This window comes from Falco biarmicus, chromosome 5, assembly GCF_023638135.1.
Source record: "Falco biarmicus isolate bFalBia1 chromosome 5, bFalBia1.pri, whole genome shotgun sequence".
NCBI classification, from domain to species: Eukaryota; Metazoa; Chordata; class Aves; order Falconiformes; family Falconidae; genus Falco; species Falco biarmicus.
Genome location: NC_079292.1, coordinates 32088922 through 32107556, shown reverse-complemented (window position 1 = coordinate 32107556; position 18635 = coordinate 32088922). Strand labels below are relative to the sequence as shown.

The 18635-nt window shown below is 36.1% G+C and overlaps 1 protein-coding gene across 7 annotated transcripts in view; it reads left to right on the top strand.

Annotated features, from left to right (window-relative positions):
- The window catches only part of NAV3 (neuron navigator 3), a 414503-nt gene that overhangs the window by 251121 nt on the left and 144747 nt on the right, over positions 1-18635 (top strand). For 6 of the 7 annotated variants that reach the window (XM_056340408.1, XM_056340405.1, XM_056340404.1 and 3 more), the window contains exons 5-6: positions 907-1084; positions 16365-16433. In XM_056340408.1, coding sequence (XP_056196383.1) covers positions 907-1084; positions 16365-16433 — 247 coding nt within the window. The remainder of the gene's footprint in view (positions 1-906; positions 1085-16364; positions 16434-18635) is intronic. The other variant, XM_056340406.1, reaches the window with a different exon arrangement.

Here is an 18635-nt window from a genome sequence, read left to right as displayed (position 1 = left end):
CCAAAGAAAATTATAATGAGGTTATGAACAGACTGAAGTGCTGCAGATAATTTCATTAAAGCCTCCTGAGGCTTACTTTTTGACACAGACATCCTTTATGACAAAAGAATAACATTATCCTTTTAAGAACTTCATCTCAGGCTGGGGAAAAACTAAGAAAGGAATGGGAGACATGATGATGCTACTGTGGCTCACCAGAATTTCATATGGGTAGCTATTTTAGCCTCATGTGAAAGCTGTAGTTTTGAAGTCTTCATTAATCAGTAATAGCAGTGTAAAATAGAAAGCTAAAATACTGTGTAGTCCAAAAGTTCAAAGATGTAATAATGAACTTTATGGTCACCATTTTTAATAAGTATTTTCCATTAATCTCCTCTCATGTTCCTAGCAAATTCATGTCAATGGGTGTGCTCACCTACAAAAGTGTTACCATCTCCACTTTCTGATTCTTCTAGAAGTCATTGTTTATTTCCAATGTGCACAGAATTTGCCCAGAAAGCAAGACGAGTAATTTAAAACCATAAGGTAGAAAGGGTGTGTACCTAAGGCCAGAAGGAATTCAGATTTTTCTGAATAACTCTGCTTACTGAGAATATTTGTGCTGCTTTGAGGAAGGAGTATTCATTTCAGAGTATGTATATTATTTGGGGTTTGGTTTACTCTTCTTTATGACCAAGTACTTGTGACTAATCATGAGAACCTTATTTTGATGTTTATTGCAACAGTGACACATAAATAAGCAAAGATTATAACACAATAAAGTATCAGCGATACCTAATATCCCTGATATTAGAGATAAATGAAGATACGAGACATAAGTATGTATAGCTGTAGGTATGTACAGAGATGTTTTAGTACAAAACTGTTACAAAACTGAGTATTTTCACTTCTTTTTTTTTTTAATAGAAATAAGGAATGGAAATTTGAAAGCCATTTTAGGGCTATTTTTCAGTTTGTCTCGGTACAAACAGCAGCAACATCATCAGCAACAGTACTACCAGTCTTTGGTGGAGCTACAACAGCAAGTCCCTTCACCTCCAGCTGAAATCAGCCAGTCCAAAACACACCAAGATATGCAGTCGAGGTAGGTTAAAAAGTTAATTTTCTCAGGTATAAAAGCTTTTTATTTTGCTATTTAAAAAAGGTGAAATTATGTGAAAAAATAGGTCACTTTAAAAGTCTGGCTTTTTCTTTTTTTATTTGCAATGGATGTAGGAAAACAGTATCTTAAGTGTTTGTTTTGTATTAAACTTCGGTGTAAAGATAGAGTGAGAGCAGAGAACATTCCCAATTAAATTTAGTTCAGATTTTCATTACTTTCAAGGCTTTCTTTCACTTTATTATTGATTCTGCTGTCCTTCACATAATGAGACAATTAGCATACCATAAGGTTAGTATACTGGTTATTTCAATGTTTTCCTTACATACCCGGTTCTACATCTAAATGAGCAACTTCAATTGATTAGCAAAATACATGGGGAAAAGGCAAAATTAATAATTTCATTTGTTATAAACTCTTTTCAACCCCAAACATTCTGGTTTTGAGTGCCTAATTCTATCTGAATGTTTTTTGAAAGGGAGAAGAAATGGTCTTAATCTAGTTGTTTCTTTTAAGTGGTCAGTTTATGATTTCGTTTTAGGAAAGCAAAGTACTCAGTAGAATCCTTAATTGCAGAATTACATAGCTTTCAGACTGAAGCTGAAAACATATTTTGGGAAGGTAGCTGCTTACTGGCCATGACAAAAGAATCAGTTTTAAACAGAGATATGCATTTAAATGGAAAGAGTATTAGCAACATATACTTCATTGGGTAAGTTAAAAAAAAAAATAAATCACTATGTACCATGTAAAGTGCAGTTCTTAATGAAGAGTTCTATTTATTGCTTTCTTGGGTTTGGTACTGGTTTGATTTATTATTTGCTTGTTTAAAAATTTTTGGATACTTACTGAGCAATTGTATGTCTACAGTGTGATAAGTCAATGATCTAGGATGAATTAAAGGTATTAGACTGAGTAATGAAATTTTGGTTCTTGAGTTTATTCATATCTAAATTACACTTTCATGTTTATAGTAAACATATTTCTTCTTCAGCTGAGAAAACTTTTCACACTTCAGCTTGATGGAAATCTTTGTCTTGAAACTAGAAATGTAAAAATATATTTATAGGAAAATGTTGCTGATGGCATTTTAGTTACTCTGATAAAAAAATTAAGATACACTTGTGTTTGCCTTGGGCATTACAATGTGAAACACTTTTTTTTTTTCTCTCTGCTACTGAAAATTTATGTCTTTGAATGCTTTCTCTGTCAAGTTTACTATTAACATGTAGTCTGGAATTATGGTGTGATCCTAGAAGAATCTGACCACTCTCAACATTTTCTGAAGTTTAATTTCTGCTTTCTGAAAGAAATTTAATACTTCATAAGAGGCAATAACATATTGTTGTTCAGAAATGAATTGGTTTTCCTATGAATGTAGGTCTACAAGTGTTCACTGCTTTAATCAGTGGAATTAAAGGCTTAGCCAGCTTCATGTAAATACCTTTCATTATTGTTTTGTGTTTATAATTTAGTAAAAGAACAGAAACATTTCCTGCTTTTCTTATTTAACCATGGTGAATTTTTAATAACCAAATAGTTACAGTGTTCCTTTATATATCAACATTATTGCAAGGAATTCTGTTTGTCAAAAAAAGCTTGGAGCAAAGCAGTTGTTTACTATTTGGAAGACAGTGACAGCACACTACTTTGTCTGCTCAGGATTGAGGAATGATAGGCAAAGAGGGGATGCATTTTTTATAAGGCTTTCTTTTCATTATAATTCCCCAAGATCTCATGGTCCTTCCATGCCTTTTTCTTCTCTTCTACTTTACTATGTTGAAATATACTTCATTATGAGGAAAGGCAGTCATTCCAAGTCCAGAGCCCCAACATTCATGCTTTCATAAAGTGACATCTGAGGCTGGTTTTACAAAATTTCTATTTCCCTCAGCATGCTTTAGACCTTCTACTTTAATGCCAGGAGTTTAAAATAATTTTGATTTTGATTAAATTTTTATTCATAGCTATATTTCATCTGCAAAATGTTTCGATGTTAAAAAATACTACACTGAGATTGATACCATCTTTCTTACTTCTTATCTGTTAAACTGATAGCAAGATTTTTTGTTTGCTTTCACATACACAGAAGTTCAGTGTGTCACCATAAACTCTGGTAGTGCCTGAGAGAATAAGAATTTCCCTATCCATACATTTTTCAGTAAAGCCTTTCAGGATGAAGAAAGGTCCCTACTTCTAAAAGCTTTCTTCTGCATGAAAGATTTCTGTCTTCTGCTACAAATATGTCTAGTATTCTGAGCTGCCAGAAGAATAAGGAGCTCCGAGACTTAGAAGAAAACCCAGAAATATATATTATTTTTTAAAATACTAATTGCCTTTTTCATTTTTCACTAGTTCAAAGTAATATTAGGAAATTAGCATAAAATTATATGTCCCCTTCTAAGAAAAAAGACTACATTTGAAGAATAGGTTTTCCACAAGTAGATGGGCAGATACGAGTATACATTAATATGAACTCTCTGTGGTGGACTTAGCAACCCTTCTTTACAGAACAGTCATTTAATTTAATTTAATTCTTTTTTTCCCATCAAAACAAGTATTTTGGAAAATAATTCAAAATTATTTCCCAAACAGCTTTTTAGTTTTAAACTGTTAATGAGTAATAAAAGCTTCTGTTTAGAAAGAAGCCAAAATATGAAATTTTTTTTAAAAAAAAGATGCCTTTGATGTGATTCATCTTGCCTGCCTTTTGCTGTCTGAAATGTGGACAGGTATCTTAGTGACTCCCAAGACTGATTTGAATGATATGATCACTTTCATGACAACTATTTCTCAGCATTAATTACAGAAGGAACCAACATGACTAATTGATTTACAAGGCAGGCGCTTATGATTTAGAAAGTCCTAAGGAACTTATGTGGCTGCTCCATGGGACACTTGAGACCTTGAAGTATTTTTGGAAAAAAGTATTTTCATACAGACACTTAAACCTTCCCCTTTCATTGAACAATGAGTATTAAAAAGTGATAAAGTCTAAGGTATGTAATAATCTCACATTCTTTATGTGGAATTATTAACTCAATAAACTCACTACTATCAATAATAGAGTAACTTTACTTTTTTTTTTTTTTCCCTAAAGTAGTAGTAATAAACCAAGCTATTTTATCCTTTCATAGTGGATGTTAATATTTAAGGCAATTTGTTATTACAGATTTATTGTGCAGCTATGCCTCACTTTATTAGCCTGTGCAGTTCTGAATATGCTTTTAAAAATTCTTAATAAGTTCTGTTTTCTAACATTTTATACTGTGAAAAGGGCTGGCATGTGAAAAACTTAAGGCAACAAATTACTTATTGTGTATATTTTGGAAAAATTATTTGGCAAATACACATAACAGTATTTCATTAATTTGGTCTGTGGTCCTTTGTTACTTAGTAATAGTTCTTCCAGGTTTTTGGGGTGAGAGGAGCAACAAAAATTATCTTATTATTAGGGCAGAAGCCAGATAATTAATATAGTAGTGAACACCTGAATGGCACATTCTTCTTTGTTTGGTAATGGCAAAACTAATGTAAGTAATCTAAGTAATGGCAAACCTAATTTGAGTAAATTTTCAAGGGTATTGCAAATGTTTTCTTCTTATACCTATTGGTGTTTTATTTTACTTGAAGACTCACATATTTCTACTGTGTTATACACCTGAGAAATAAAGCTGTCTTTTTGAAGCACTTTATACATTGAAGTGCATTTAATATATACATGATTATATATGTACAGACATGTAAGCAAAATCAAAACATATACACTGAAAAAGGTGGATGCTTTTTATAGACTTCGTACTTTTTAAAAATATTCAGTTAGCAAACATATTTCATGTTGTAATTTAAGTCTTTGAAATGATGTCTTAATAATCATAGTTACTTTAAGTTAGATTATTCCATTGGAAAATGTTATCTTATTTGTTGCTTCCACCTAAGGTGTAGTAAGCATATTGCTCAATTTCAACTTGATTTCCTAGGGAGTAAAAAGCCGTTGTGTTTACTTTATTAAACAAATATGAAAGTGATGTTCTCCACTGTTTCAGAGAAAAATATGGATTGTACATGGCAGAGAGAAGTACCTATAACAAGTCACACAGAAGATGGTCAGGGTGGAGAAGTGGTAGCATTCAGGCCCTGCTGAAGGCCAAAGAAGTTTTGTCCTTGTATGTACAGGGCTAGTGTCTCACTCTCCTAGTTAGAGAGAGTGGTCCTCATGATGATGACGATAATGATGGTACTCTCATCCTGATTTCCAGGTTTTGATGTCCTCCGTAATGATCAATGTCTGTGATCATTACTGGGTCTGAGCCAATTCTGCATGCCACCCAAGTAAACCTACTTCAATATCAACTTCAATGAAAGGGTGTTTGGGCCCTTTGTGAACAGAAGCTGAAACAGGCACAAAAAGCAATATTAGGATTCCACAGCTTTCATAGCAGGCTGTTTTGATAGAGTAAACAAATAGAAGCCCCAAGGGAAGGTCATAACCAGAGTATCATGAGACTGACAGGATTAGGTTTGTGCAGAAATATGGAATTCTGAAGACTAGTTCAGGAGGCTAGTTGTCCTTGGATGACTAGGTAATCACTGTGTTCTACAGGAGACAACACAGATCAGGAATGTCATTAAACTGATTTCTGGAGAAGCCTTTCTTCCCTTAGTGTAAGGTTGGCATAAGAGGATAATGAATTTTCTACGTCAGGCTCTAACACAGTTATCTAAAATTATTAGTCAGTGAGGCGATACTTTAACATTCCTGATCCCATGTAATCTGTTCATCACCAAGCTCAGAATTGTGAAAATTGTGCACACAGAGAGTAATATTCTGCATGTGAAAGAGTATCATTGGCCTATCTAATGCTAGGGCCGACAGCAACATTTCACATTAAACATAAAAAGAAGGAAGTAAGTTGATTTATGGTGAGTGGAATTTCATTGTGAAGAATATGCTGAATTTATGGAAGATTATAATTTCATACCACTAAGTATAAAAACTCTTAACATAATTTAGATGATTAGTGGAAAAATCTGCAGTAAATAATAAATGGTAACCTAAGGGAGAGAATGGTTTTATATGTGATTTCTGATTTCTTTTTGTCCTAAAATTTCCTATATTCTTGTATAACTGAGGGAATTGAATACTGCAATATCTGAGGTAGGCACTTCACTCTTGTGACTTTGTTGCAGCTTTGAGATTTAGTTAAAAAAATACAGTGCTGGTGGCCTTATTTATATGTGTCAGTACAGATAGATGACAACAATGGTTACATTATATTTTTATGCTTTGCTTTGCTAGTGGATTCCATTATCACAGCAATATATCTAAACTTTCTACAGTGATGATCTTTCAACCACCCAGATACTAAAAGAAAACACATGTGGATGAAAGAGGTTCTGTCTCATTTATGGATTAGGCAGTAACTGGTTTCAGTAAACTGTCAGCAAAATTCCCCAAGACGGACAAACTATTTTATCACGTACAGGAATGATGAACACAGTTTGAGGTCCAGATGGATTTTGTTAAATTTGTTATATTAAAAGAGCACCCTGGTTTTCCTAGGCATATAAACAAAGTTAGGTAGCTGATTTCTACAGTCAGTTGCATGTCTGCAAGGAACTGGGTTTCATGTTGCCTCCTGCTCAGAAGGACTAGGGGAAAATAAGTGTATTGGAAATTGTGTGAAATACAGTAATGCAAGTGTAATGGTTATGATTATGATTTTAAATAGATCCATGCTAGAGTAATGGCAATCTGTATGCCAATCTTGGTTACACCACTCTCAGTTTAGAAAAAGGCCTTTGTTTCAGTGTTCTCAAGGTTTAAATTATAAACTTAACAGTCTACACCAAGTACACTACACTGACATAGGTTAAAAAATGGTATGTGTACATAGTCATGTGTCTTACTTGTTTAATGGAAAGGCAAGAAATATGGGTGGACAGTGAGGTGGATCGAGAACTGGCTGAAGGGCAGAGCTCAGAGTTGTGATCAGTGGCAGAGTCCAGCTGCAGGCCTGTAGCCAGCGGTGTGCCCCTGGGGTTGGTACTGGGTCCAGTCCTGTTCAACTTGCTCATCAGTGACCTCTGGATGAAGGGACGGAGTGTACCCTCAGCGAGTTTGCTGTCATATTTATACTGGAAGGAGTGGCTGATACACCAGAGGAGATCCCCCTCTGCTGTGCCCTGGTGAGGCTGATCTGGAGTGCTGTGTCCAGTTCTGGGCTCCCCAGTTCAAGAGAGACAGGGAACTACTGGAGAGGGTCGAGCGGAGGGCTACAGAGATGATGAGGGGGCTGTAGCATCTCCCTTACGAGGAAAGGCAGAGAGCTGGGCCTCTTTAGCCTGGAGAAGAGAAGACTGAGAGGGGACCTTATCAATGTATGCAAATATCTTAAGGGTGAGTGTCGGGACAATGGGGCCAGGCTCTTTTCAGTGGAGCCCAGCGACAGGACAAGGGGCAACGGGCACAAACCGCACCACAGAAAGTTCCATCTGAATATGAGGAAGAAATTCTTTACCCTGAGGGTGACGGAGCACTGGAACAGGCTGCCCGGAGAGGCTGTGGAGTCTCCTTCTCGGGAGACATTCAAAACCCGCCTGAATGCTGTTCTGTGCAACCTGCTGTAGGTGAACCTGCTTTAGCAGGGGGTTGGGCTAGATGATCTCCGGAGGTCCCTTCCAACCCTGACCGTTCTGTGATTCTGTGAAAATGATGAACCAAGTTGCTTTGCTGTCCTTAGCTCTTGCAATTGCTAGTCACTTGGTTTTAGTGAAGGGAAACAAGTAGGTAGTTCCCGCTTTTCCCACTCTAGAATTGTTATCTAACGACTGCAAAAAAAAAAAAAAAAAGAAAGAAAAATAAGGAAAAGCTTTATTTATTCTTTCTGTTCTTTGTTTTCTACTACGTGTCAAAGGGAACAAGCTGCTATTAATCTAATCGGATGTATTTTTATGCATCTGGGAGGTAACACAGAATGAATTGCTTAATGTGATTGCACCAGGACCTGCAGCAGCTGACCTTCAAATGGACCTTAGGGATTTAATTTTACTTTAACTGAGCTATCTTTCCATCTTGAAAATCAGCTGTGGCCCCATTTCTTTCTGCTCCTCAAAGATGTAATCATTACAGTCCTCAGTGGTTCCCAATGAAAGGAACTTCAGGAAGGATGTTATTTCATCTTCACCTTTGTTGCCCTGAAGTCCAAGTAACTAAAGAATATAGTATCTCTGTGTACCAATTAAATCAGTTAATTGTGTACCTAAGTAAATAAATGATATTTAATAATGATGAACTACAGAAAAATAGAGGAGTTTTGTTCCTGTGATAAGCACTATATAGGTCATCAGGAAAAGGGGCTCTTGCACATGCTATTTGTTTGCATCATATAGCTATGAAATTAATTTACACATTTGGTATAACTGCCATTACATGCTGGGAATTACTGCAGTTTCAGGAGTTTTCTAGGCTACATCTATGGTATATTGACAGAACATTGTAAAAAGTACACCATCATAGCCTCTTACATATTAATTATACATTATTACTGCCACAGTTTCACTAGCAATTTTTTCCCCCTAAAATTCACCTTACTGGCTGTGGTTTGAAGCAGTCTGAAAAAAATGCATTAGCATTATTTGAAGTTTCATAATACATGCTTCTGTTTCATTTGAGAGACTTAAAAATTACCATACACAAAAGGGTTACTTTTTGATGATTGCAAATTACTAACCTTTCTGATAAACTTCACACAGAAAAGGCAGAATAATGCAATAGCAAAAATGCATTTGTCACATGTTCCTTCCCTATAGCCCATCCTCTCTAAGATAAGAAGATACCTAATATTTCTTAAGCTTAAAGTACGAGGGGAAAAGGGGATTCAAAGCAGATTTTCAGTTTCTAAAGTGGTCTTTTCTATAGATATAATATAGCACATAATAGATAGAAAATATAAAAAAATAAATTATAAAGTATTTTATAGCCTCTCAATAGCTTTTACTTTTTTTTTTTTTTTAATGTTTTCATCTCCTATTTAACCATTTCACTGTGAACTTCTCAGAAACTGCTTGTATCTTTTACCTTCTGACATAATTCTGTGGGCTGTATCCTGAAAAACTTGTCCTTTGTGGGTTGGTACCTGCCCTTGTGTGTCATTCAGTATCTTCTACAGTTCTACCTCTTTGCAAAGTACTTAATGGTTGTCTGAACATTTTCTGGAACATACCTGTGACATAGTTACGCTGATTTCTCCTGTTCATAAATTACCTCTGGATCTGCTCAAGACTGATACTTCTTTCTCTGCCTCTTGTTCTGTTTGCATTTCAAAATGTGACTGTCATCCTTTCATGCTGTCTGTTCTCACAGTTTTCAAAAGAGTGTTTTAATTCTGTTTAGTGATGATTCTCATTCTATGCATTTCAGATATTCTCATTGTCTGGCACTTGCCTCCCTTGCCAATCATTACTTTTTATATTTCAGTTTTGATGCACTTTGGCCATAATTTTCACTGCTGCTAATCGAGATCATGGAGAATTTAATGGGAAATGTTCCATTCATCCTTGTAACATTTGAATCCAACTTTTTGTATATTACCTGTTGAAGGAATAGAAGCTTTATAATGTAGTTATTTTCCCTTCAGACATTCTTTGCTGCTCCAGCCTCACTCACCATAGAGATTCATTAATACTTCTCATTCTCTGAGAATGAGATCGTATGCAACATTGTACATGTATTTTTTCCTTTCCAAGGCCTGCCACCTATTTAAATCTAATGTCTTGCAAACATTTGAGCTTGAGTATAATTTTGTGTATAGGGCAAATAAAATTTAAATAAAGGTAAAGTGCAATGGGAGCCATAGTGCATTATTGCAGTCTTCTTTCTTTCGTTCTGTGATTAATTTTCTTACCTATTCTGAAGAAAAAAGTTCTTTCCTCCTTATTCCTATTTATTCCTTAATTCCTTGATAGAAAGGTGTGACTCAGTCTTTTCCTTGTATTCTTGCATTCATTTAAGTCATAGTTTTATGTTTTTACTGCTACTTTCTTTGCTGCTGTCAGTCCTCTGTGTCAACTTTTATCTCTTAGTATTTTCAAAGACTGTGCAACAAATATGATACACTACATATTGTTGTAGTGCAGTTTTTGAAAAAACGTAACATTTTGCAGCTACTATGCAGATTACTTTCTCTCTTCATTTACCAAAAAAAAAAAAAAAAAAATCACGACTCTGTACACTTCCAAAGAAGCATAGGTGGTGCTATTTATGACAATTATTGCCTAAGAAAAATGGATTAAAACAGAAATGAAAAAATTAGCTTTTTTATATTTTAAATTCACCATTATTACACAACATAAATTAGCAGCTTAGGAAAAACACTATATACATATATTTATGTGTATATATGTATTTGTGTTTTGGTTTGCTTTTTTGAAAATGCTTATGGGATCATAGCTGAAATATTGGTAGAATCTTGTAATTTCTTTATATTGCATAGCTTTTTACTATTTTAGAGATAATGGGGAGACCACACAAAATAGTCAAAAATGTACTTTAATTACTTCAATAAAAACAGGTTTAACTACGTGGCAGTTGTTTGATGCAGGTTTATAGCAATCGCAGCCATCCTTTAAGATGTTCATGCCTGTGGATTTTCTGGAAATCTATGAAAAGGTTCAAGAGACAATGAGTGTAAATTTGAAGAGGTGACAACCTCAGGCTTTCTGGTATCCCCTTTTTCATTCCCCCTAGGAAAAAAGAAATAAAATTTACAGTCTTATTCTGTGAAACTGTGAACAAGAATAGTGGCATACATTACATACAGATCATTTACTATAATTTTGTCATAGTGCAAGATCATAAATGGTATGGAGATAAGGTCGTAAAAGGGTATGATTGGTCCCTAAGGGCCTAGTCGTGCTGCTGTCCACTTGGCCAATTTGTTTAGAAAATTTAGTAGTTTTTAAAAGACTGCATTATTTTAGGTGAGCTACAGGTCAGGTTACTCAGATTAGATAAGTAGTACATTTTTTACTTGATATCTTATTTGTTTCTTTTATGTTGTGATCCATATATTCTTTCATTAAACTCCACATAATACCTATACTACAAATACTGGGATGGGGGTGGGAAAGGTATGCTCGCTGTGGTGGAGGATCGTTCTTATTACAAGTCACCGTGTTCTGCAAGAATATAAGTGTTGATGCAACACTGGGCTATCTGTGTTTTGGTTTATGAGCTGTGAACAAAAGGAAAATATTAAAAACACAACATTACTTATACCTAGAAGCCTGAATCAGTTGAAGACAGACTTGTATAAGATGCCAGAATTTCAAAGAGCAGAAAGGAGAAATGCCCACCTAATATAAAACAGATGACATGGTATGAGCTAGAACTGCCTAAGCCATAGACATTTCCTCTTGTGAATGCAAAAATAAATGTGTGATTCTGTGTTATATATATATATATATATAAAGTACACATCTATAAAATATACCTACAAAGTACACCTACATATAGAACATTTACATTTACATAAATAACATTTTTTTAAAAAAATATGTAGATAGATACATAGATGTAAACATATATTAATTCACCAAGACTGGGCTAAAAAGGCCAGAGAATTGTCTGAAAAATATTGTTTGTGGAAAAATTCAAGTTTTTTGATTTTTTTCTTCAGTGTTTCTTGGCTGTCCATGTAAAAGAATGAGGGATGTTTTACCTCTCTAGACTTTTTGGTATGGTGAGACTGGAAACTTCCATTTCCTGTGGTATCTCTCCAGGCGCACTTGGGATTTGGAGTCAGGTGAACCTCAGAATATTATCTCTTGCACTTTTTGCCAGGCAAGCTGATGAGTATTATACAACCAGGGAGCTTGTTTAAAAAAAAAAAAAAAGAAAAAAAATGTGTACAGGACAATCAAGACCTTCTGGGGAATTTTTTACATTGAAAATGCATTCTTTTTAAACATTTTTTTAATGAGTGGATCATACTAATAGAAAAGTCTTGAACGATTCTAGAGTGGAGTTACCTTAGTGATATAAATGCATTTTATAAGATCAACAGCATATTAAAGTTCAAGTATGCCAGTAAGGTAGAATTACATTACATACTAAGAATCCCTTTGCCTTTTGTCTAATTTTAACAGATCACATAGCTGGCATTTTAGAACCATCATGTGACTCTTAACATTACAGGAAAATGACAGTATGATGTAACATGATCCTTCTAATCTTTTGAAAGACTGTTAATAAAAAGTAGATGATATTCAGGGTGATGCTGGATGGGTTACTTTTTGAAGAAAGAGTTTAAAATATTTTCAGCTTGATTCATGCTCTGTATCCAGGTTTGTAGGAGTTCCATCCTTCAGTTTTAGGTGGCACACACACTTTCAAGGAGCTGCTTCTTTCCTGACATACTATGCTATTTGTATAGCAGCAAGACACACTTTTTGGCAAGTTTAGTCCAGTGTCAAGCAGTCATTTGCCTTCACTCTTCTTCTTTGTTCTTATTTGTCCATTTCAGTTGAATATTTCACTTTCAGTGGGAGGGCATTTAAGAACTTTCAGTATGGTAGCTTAGATTTGCTTCCTAGGTTTCCCTACACCTCAGGACCATTTCTTTACCCTTTTATCCTGCCTGCAATTGCATGCCCTCCATCAGTTCTCTGTCTTGGTGGAGCACAGTGCTTAGCTCCCCAATGCAACTGACCATGCTGCATAGCCACGTCACATAGCGCAGGGTCCTGGTTCCTGCAACCAGCATGTCTGTAGTACAGCTGTGGTGTTGCCCATCAGCACCTCAGGGTCAGTAGAATCTCTAATGTCTCTGTACCTTCCTTCTCAATATTACCCTAACTGCCTCTCTGCAGAACTGCTTTTCTGGGTGGTCTCAGGATGTTTATTCCATTCTCTCACAGCATTTAACCAAGGGACCAGCAATAGAAATTATCCACCATCACTGTTTCATATCTGTTGTGTTGACTAGTGTTTCCCTGCTTTGCAAGGGAAAATAATGAGGCTTGATTTCTACCTGGAAGCCAGTTTGCAGAGTCTAGGTGATTCCTATAGATTTGGGATCAGATGCATATATGCCATCTTACCTGTTTTTACATCTTACTGGGGTTTGCTTAACCAGGAGCATCTGCCGTCTCTTCCCCTATGCATTAGGTGAAAGAGGAGAGCTAAGCATGATGTCTGGTCCTGGGCCAGGTCCAGTGCCGCAATTGCCAATGGTAGGTTGCAGCTCCAGGAGCAGTGGAGTTTCCTGCAGGCTCTGTTGTCAAGATTAGTCCCCCTGTAGTTTGTATGTCCCCTTCCTACCAATGCGCTGTGGCTGGGCTTTGCAGGTGACTGCTATGGCTCCTTTGAGGAACTGAAGCTGTGACCATGATGGGAAAGACTGCTGGTAGGAGTATTATGGCAGTGGAAAGGGTCTTGGAAGCAGACAGCTAAAAACCAGAGGCTTTCAAAATTCCTCTTTCCAGCCCTCTGACAAATAAATCCTTCCTTGTCCTAAATGCTGTAGCATTAAACTTTTACTGTCTGGTTTGTTAACATGCATTTGCTGTTTTATTACAGGCACATATTTATTATATCTTTGTGTGGATCTGTAAGCATAAAAAATTATCTGTTTTAAGCAAAACAGGTTTATTTTCCTGATTGCAAAATACTACCCACAGGCAATTATCTGGTAAGATAGAGGGCAGCAGGTAAATATTGATTTATACATTTAGAAGAGTTGCTAGACTAAAGTGTAGTCTGCATCTGTATTGCAGTTCACATCTATAATAGTGGGGTCAACACTTAGGGAACAGGCATCCGTGCAAAGCTTTAATGGGTCCAGCACATCCAGTGCTAATTGAGAAGGAAAACCCAAAATTGTTAGGGACTTGATGCACCTGGTTTATGAGCTGTTAAAATTATCTTTTTCCCTTTCATTTGTCACATTACTTTGGAAAACAAATTTACTTGGTTACAGTGGAAATGTTGCTTTAGTGATGATGACACATCCATAAATGCCTTTCAAGCCTGTCTGGAAAGTTTGAAAGCAGTCTATAGGCTGATGTTTCATGAATTTGCTAGTGGATGGAGTCCCAATTACAGGCATAGAAGGAAAGCACTCTAGCAAGCTTTTCCAGATAGGTGTTTCATGTATTTTTTGCTATTAAAAAGAAAAAAAGCGAAAAAAAGGTACAATCTGTCAGTGAGCTAGCTTTTCAACAACTTGGCAACATCATGGAGATTAAGTTGTTTGATCTTTCCAGTTGCTTCAGAATTGTGTTTGAGGTAGAAACCCTATGGTACGCTATGGCAATGCATCCTATTCACTCTGTTTTTCAGCTCACTGTCTGTGTTGATTGTACTGTGTATCATTTTACCTTTTACAACATAAGTGCACTAAGGTTTTGTCTGATATACCATTTTTCTCACAAACTTCTTAGTTTAGTCAATGCAGATAACCAGCCAACCATTTCTAGATTCCTTCATTTTAAATATGTTGAAAAAAATACAAGTGGAAGATCTCATCAAAACATGGATTGTTACGGCAGTCACAAATTTAGCAATTTCAGCAAAACCACCTATGTCACATTTGCATCTTAACTCCAGCAGTTATTAAGATAGCTGTAAGTGAAATAAAATACAATATAGTAATTACTAGATAGATAAAAATACATAAACTGTAATTATTATGGTACTAATGTAGTCTATTATAATTCCCACAAAAGTTATGTTCCTATGAAAAAAACCCACTTTGTCAGCATTACTGTGAAGATATATGTCAGAGAACTGAATGCTGCTTTTATATATTGAATAATTCCTTTCTGCCCTCTTAAGGCTGAAGTACTCTCCTTTTTATAAATTCATTGTGTGCACATGTGCCATTTGTAATTGGCAGGCATAGAGGCAATGCTGAATCCTTTATTGGGGCTTAATTTGGTAAGGGAACAATAATCACACATCCCCTTCAAGGCTCACATTGTCCCTTGGTTTGTGCTTTCCCCTCTGCCACTGCCCCTCTTCAGGACTGCTGTGCCAGTATGGTTAGACCTTTCCCCCTTGAGGACTCCTCCCATCTGCTCTGTACTCAGGCTCTCTGCTTCAGTGGACTAGCAGAAATTGCTTAACACTTTTCTGGTAGACTCAATACTACCAGGTGCTTCTTGTAAGTGCTGTCAGTCTATAAAGCAGGGCCTGGAGCACTGTGGTTTCTGCTGCTACTCAGAAGAATTGCTGGAATATGCACAACTGTAAGATACAAAAGCAATATGTGACTATCAGTTTCTGCTTACTCAGTTCTCTGTTGCTTCCTTAATAATGCAAGGAATTTAATGTTGTGATTGCACCTGGCTTAGGCACTTGTCTATATGCTCAGACTATGTGGATCCCAAAGGATGCACCTGTTTATAGTAACTGAAATTACCCGGCAGGAGGCCATACCTTGGCCATGCATTTGATACATCCCCTGTGCAAATGTCTAAAAGACTAGAGGCATAAATTTGCTGTTTAATAATGACACATTGTTGGGTATCAGAAGGAACATATAGCTTTTAGGCCTGTCGTACAGTATGTCTTCTGTTGTAGAAATGTGACTCGGATGCCTTAATAGATGAAGGTGCATTATCCTATCGAATTTAACAGTGAGCCTAAGCACGTCAGGGCTTTCCTAATGAAGCCTCTGATTCGTTGCCTGGGTAATGCATCATATGCATGACCTGTGCTGCTGTAACAGTAATGAAAATTATAATGGGATGCTTACTCTGTATAGCACTACTGTCAGGAGGGTCACCTTTCTTTAGCAGGAGTTTTTCTGAGTCCATGTTGGATCTGGTATAGCAAATAATTCCTAACTGCCAGACCATGAACCCAGTCAGGTTGCTGGAGAAACTAGTAGCTGTATATTCATACTTAATACTTTTTGTTGATGAAAAAAAAAGGCACAAAGTTTTGAGGTGCACTCTGTGTGAATTCAGCTAGACTTCAGTAATTCAGTCATTGTGGAATTTTGCCTGCATTGTCTATTCCTAAGATAATTTCTAGCAAATGAGACAGGTTACGACAATAATCATTATTTCATATTCTGTTCATTGCATCTCTCATAAAAATCTGCATGTTTGCATTATATCATATTTTTGCCAGTTAATTTGTGTTTTCTATCCGTGTTCAATTTGCATTCATTAACTCATAGTTTGCTGGTAAGTGTGTTCTTTCTATACATGTTCAAAGAAATTCTTTAATTCAATTTCTCTGTTTCTTCTCATACAGTCTCACAGCCAGATATGCAACTCAGTCTAATCACAGTGGAATTGCAACCAGTCAAAAAAAGACTTCTAGGTCAGTTAAATGTCTCTAATTTATTGCTTGTTAGTGATAATCAAGCAAGTATATGCCCATTGATATTTTATCCTTTGGACATAAGCAGGCATTAAACAATGTGTATTTATGTTATGCGTGCAAGCTTTGCAACAATGAGCTTTGCCACGGAAAAGCCTTGTATGGACTGGAAGGACCTGATTCATACTGTATATTAGCAATATTTCTGGTTGTTATGTATCCTGCATCTTTGTATCCTGCATGTAAAATTTTGGATGTGGAGGATTAGTTGGTGATTTTAGTGCTCTTACTCTCTGGCTCAAATCCTTACTTCAGTCGTGAATGAAAAGAAGTTTGGGAGTCTGTCCCAATTTCCACTAGATGTTTTTTGTGTATCGTAGACACACGTGAAAGGCTGAGTTCACAGAGCCAAGAAGCCACAGGCAGGAGCAAAATGAAGCAGAAAAAAGGAACCATTTCCAAGACTTCTGCTCCATCAAAAGTAGCCTGCACACAGTCCCCGCTAATGACGTGCTTTGTTTTGACAGTGAATTTGACAGAACTGTGTGTAGGAGCTGACCTGTTTCAGATTGCATCAGTACTTTTACTTTATCATTTCCATGAGCACTAAAATCTACAAGCCAGATTGAAGAAGAAACTGAGGTCTAAAATCTTACTCTTGTTTCTAGCTTCTTTTTTTTTTTTTTTTTTTTTTTTGGGGGGGTGTGTGTGTGTGTGTATAATTAATGTGTTTGTTAATTATACCTTTGCTGTACAGTTCATTGTGAGAACAATGAACTCTAAATTGCATAATTTACAATGGAGATTGCATTTTGCAGTATAGCGCACTAACAATCTGAGTTGCTGGTGATAGCTTGGAATGAGCTATACCACGGTCCAGTTGCTTTGCACCTGCATTTATAGGTCTTCCGTTTTCCTTATTGCTGATGCTCCTGTCTTGTCCACATTGAACATGTTGGGGTTAACAGTCTTATTGTCTAATACTTTAAATCTGTGGCAGTGTTTCCGAAGCCTTTTCAGAGGTATGTGACTTGTCCCTTATTTGTTATTTTCCTCTTTGCATTTCCTTAGCTGCTTAACACGATTCTGCAAGAGTAATTTGACACCTGAATTCAATTAATAAAGACAGCAAGTGAGGTAAACTGGAAAGTGTGTAGAGCAAATGACCTCATGTATAATGTGCTTACTGTGGCAAGTTCTTGAATTCTGGCATGCAGAATATATGCAGGACTATTTTATATTTTAACAGAACAGATGAGTTTCCAGTGTTGCACATGCCTTCTCATTGCCTTTTTCATTACCTTTGACAAACTATCTCAGGGCTCTTACTGCCTGTCAAATTAGGGTAATGAGAAAGAGCAAATGGATTTTTAAGTTTGTTTTAGTGCATTCTTCAGGGAACAGAAGATCACTCGAATTCATGGGTCACTGTAAAGGTTACCATGCATACAGCTGTAGAGCAGAGACAGTCTGCTCTGGGCTCGGCACAGAGACTAGCAGGGCAGGCTGGCGGCCAGAATGAGCCATAAAAATAACTAATGGATTAGCTCTCTGAGGCTTAAATTGGTAAAGGAAGAGAACATGGAGCTGTTTACATATGTTTGCTAATGAAAATAAAATGATTTGAACATTTCTGTTATACCAGTATATTTAAAAAAAAAAAAAGTTTGGAAGAAATCTAAAATTTAGTAATTCTTTATGACATGATTTTTTTTCTCCCTTCTGATGCTGCTCTTTTGTAACGTATGAAACTAACAGAATTTGATACCTCTGGTATAATTTATATTACCACTATTAAAATCATCATATCATTCCAACAAGTGAGAAACAGAAGAGAGAGATTATTCTCCTATGGCAAAAGCCTCTTGCTGATTCGAGCATTTAATTTTGTCTATCAGATAACAAAACTGGAAAGGATTGGGGGTGCCCACAAAGATGCTGCAGAAAGTTTGGCGTAAGCATGTATTAAAGAATCTTACATCAGAGAACAGTCAGACAGAAAAAAGATGTAGGCTTACACACACCAGGGCAACAGTCTACATATTTTTCCGCAGCATGGCCATAAAGTAAGGTTCAGATGGTGGCAGCAAATACTAACAAATGAACTGTATAGTCTATATTATATGCTTCTATCTAAAAGATATATGTGCATCTATAGCATATAACTAAAATAGGAATTTTCAGTATTTTTCATTTAAAATA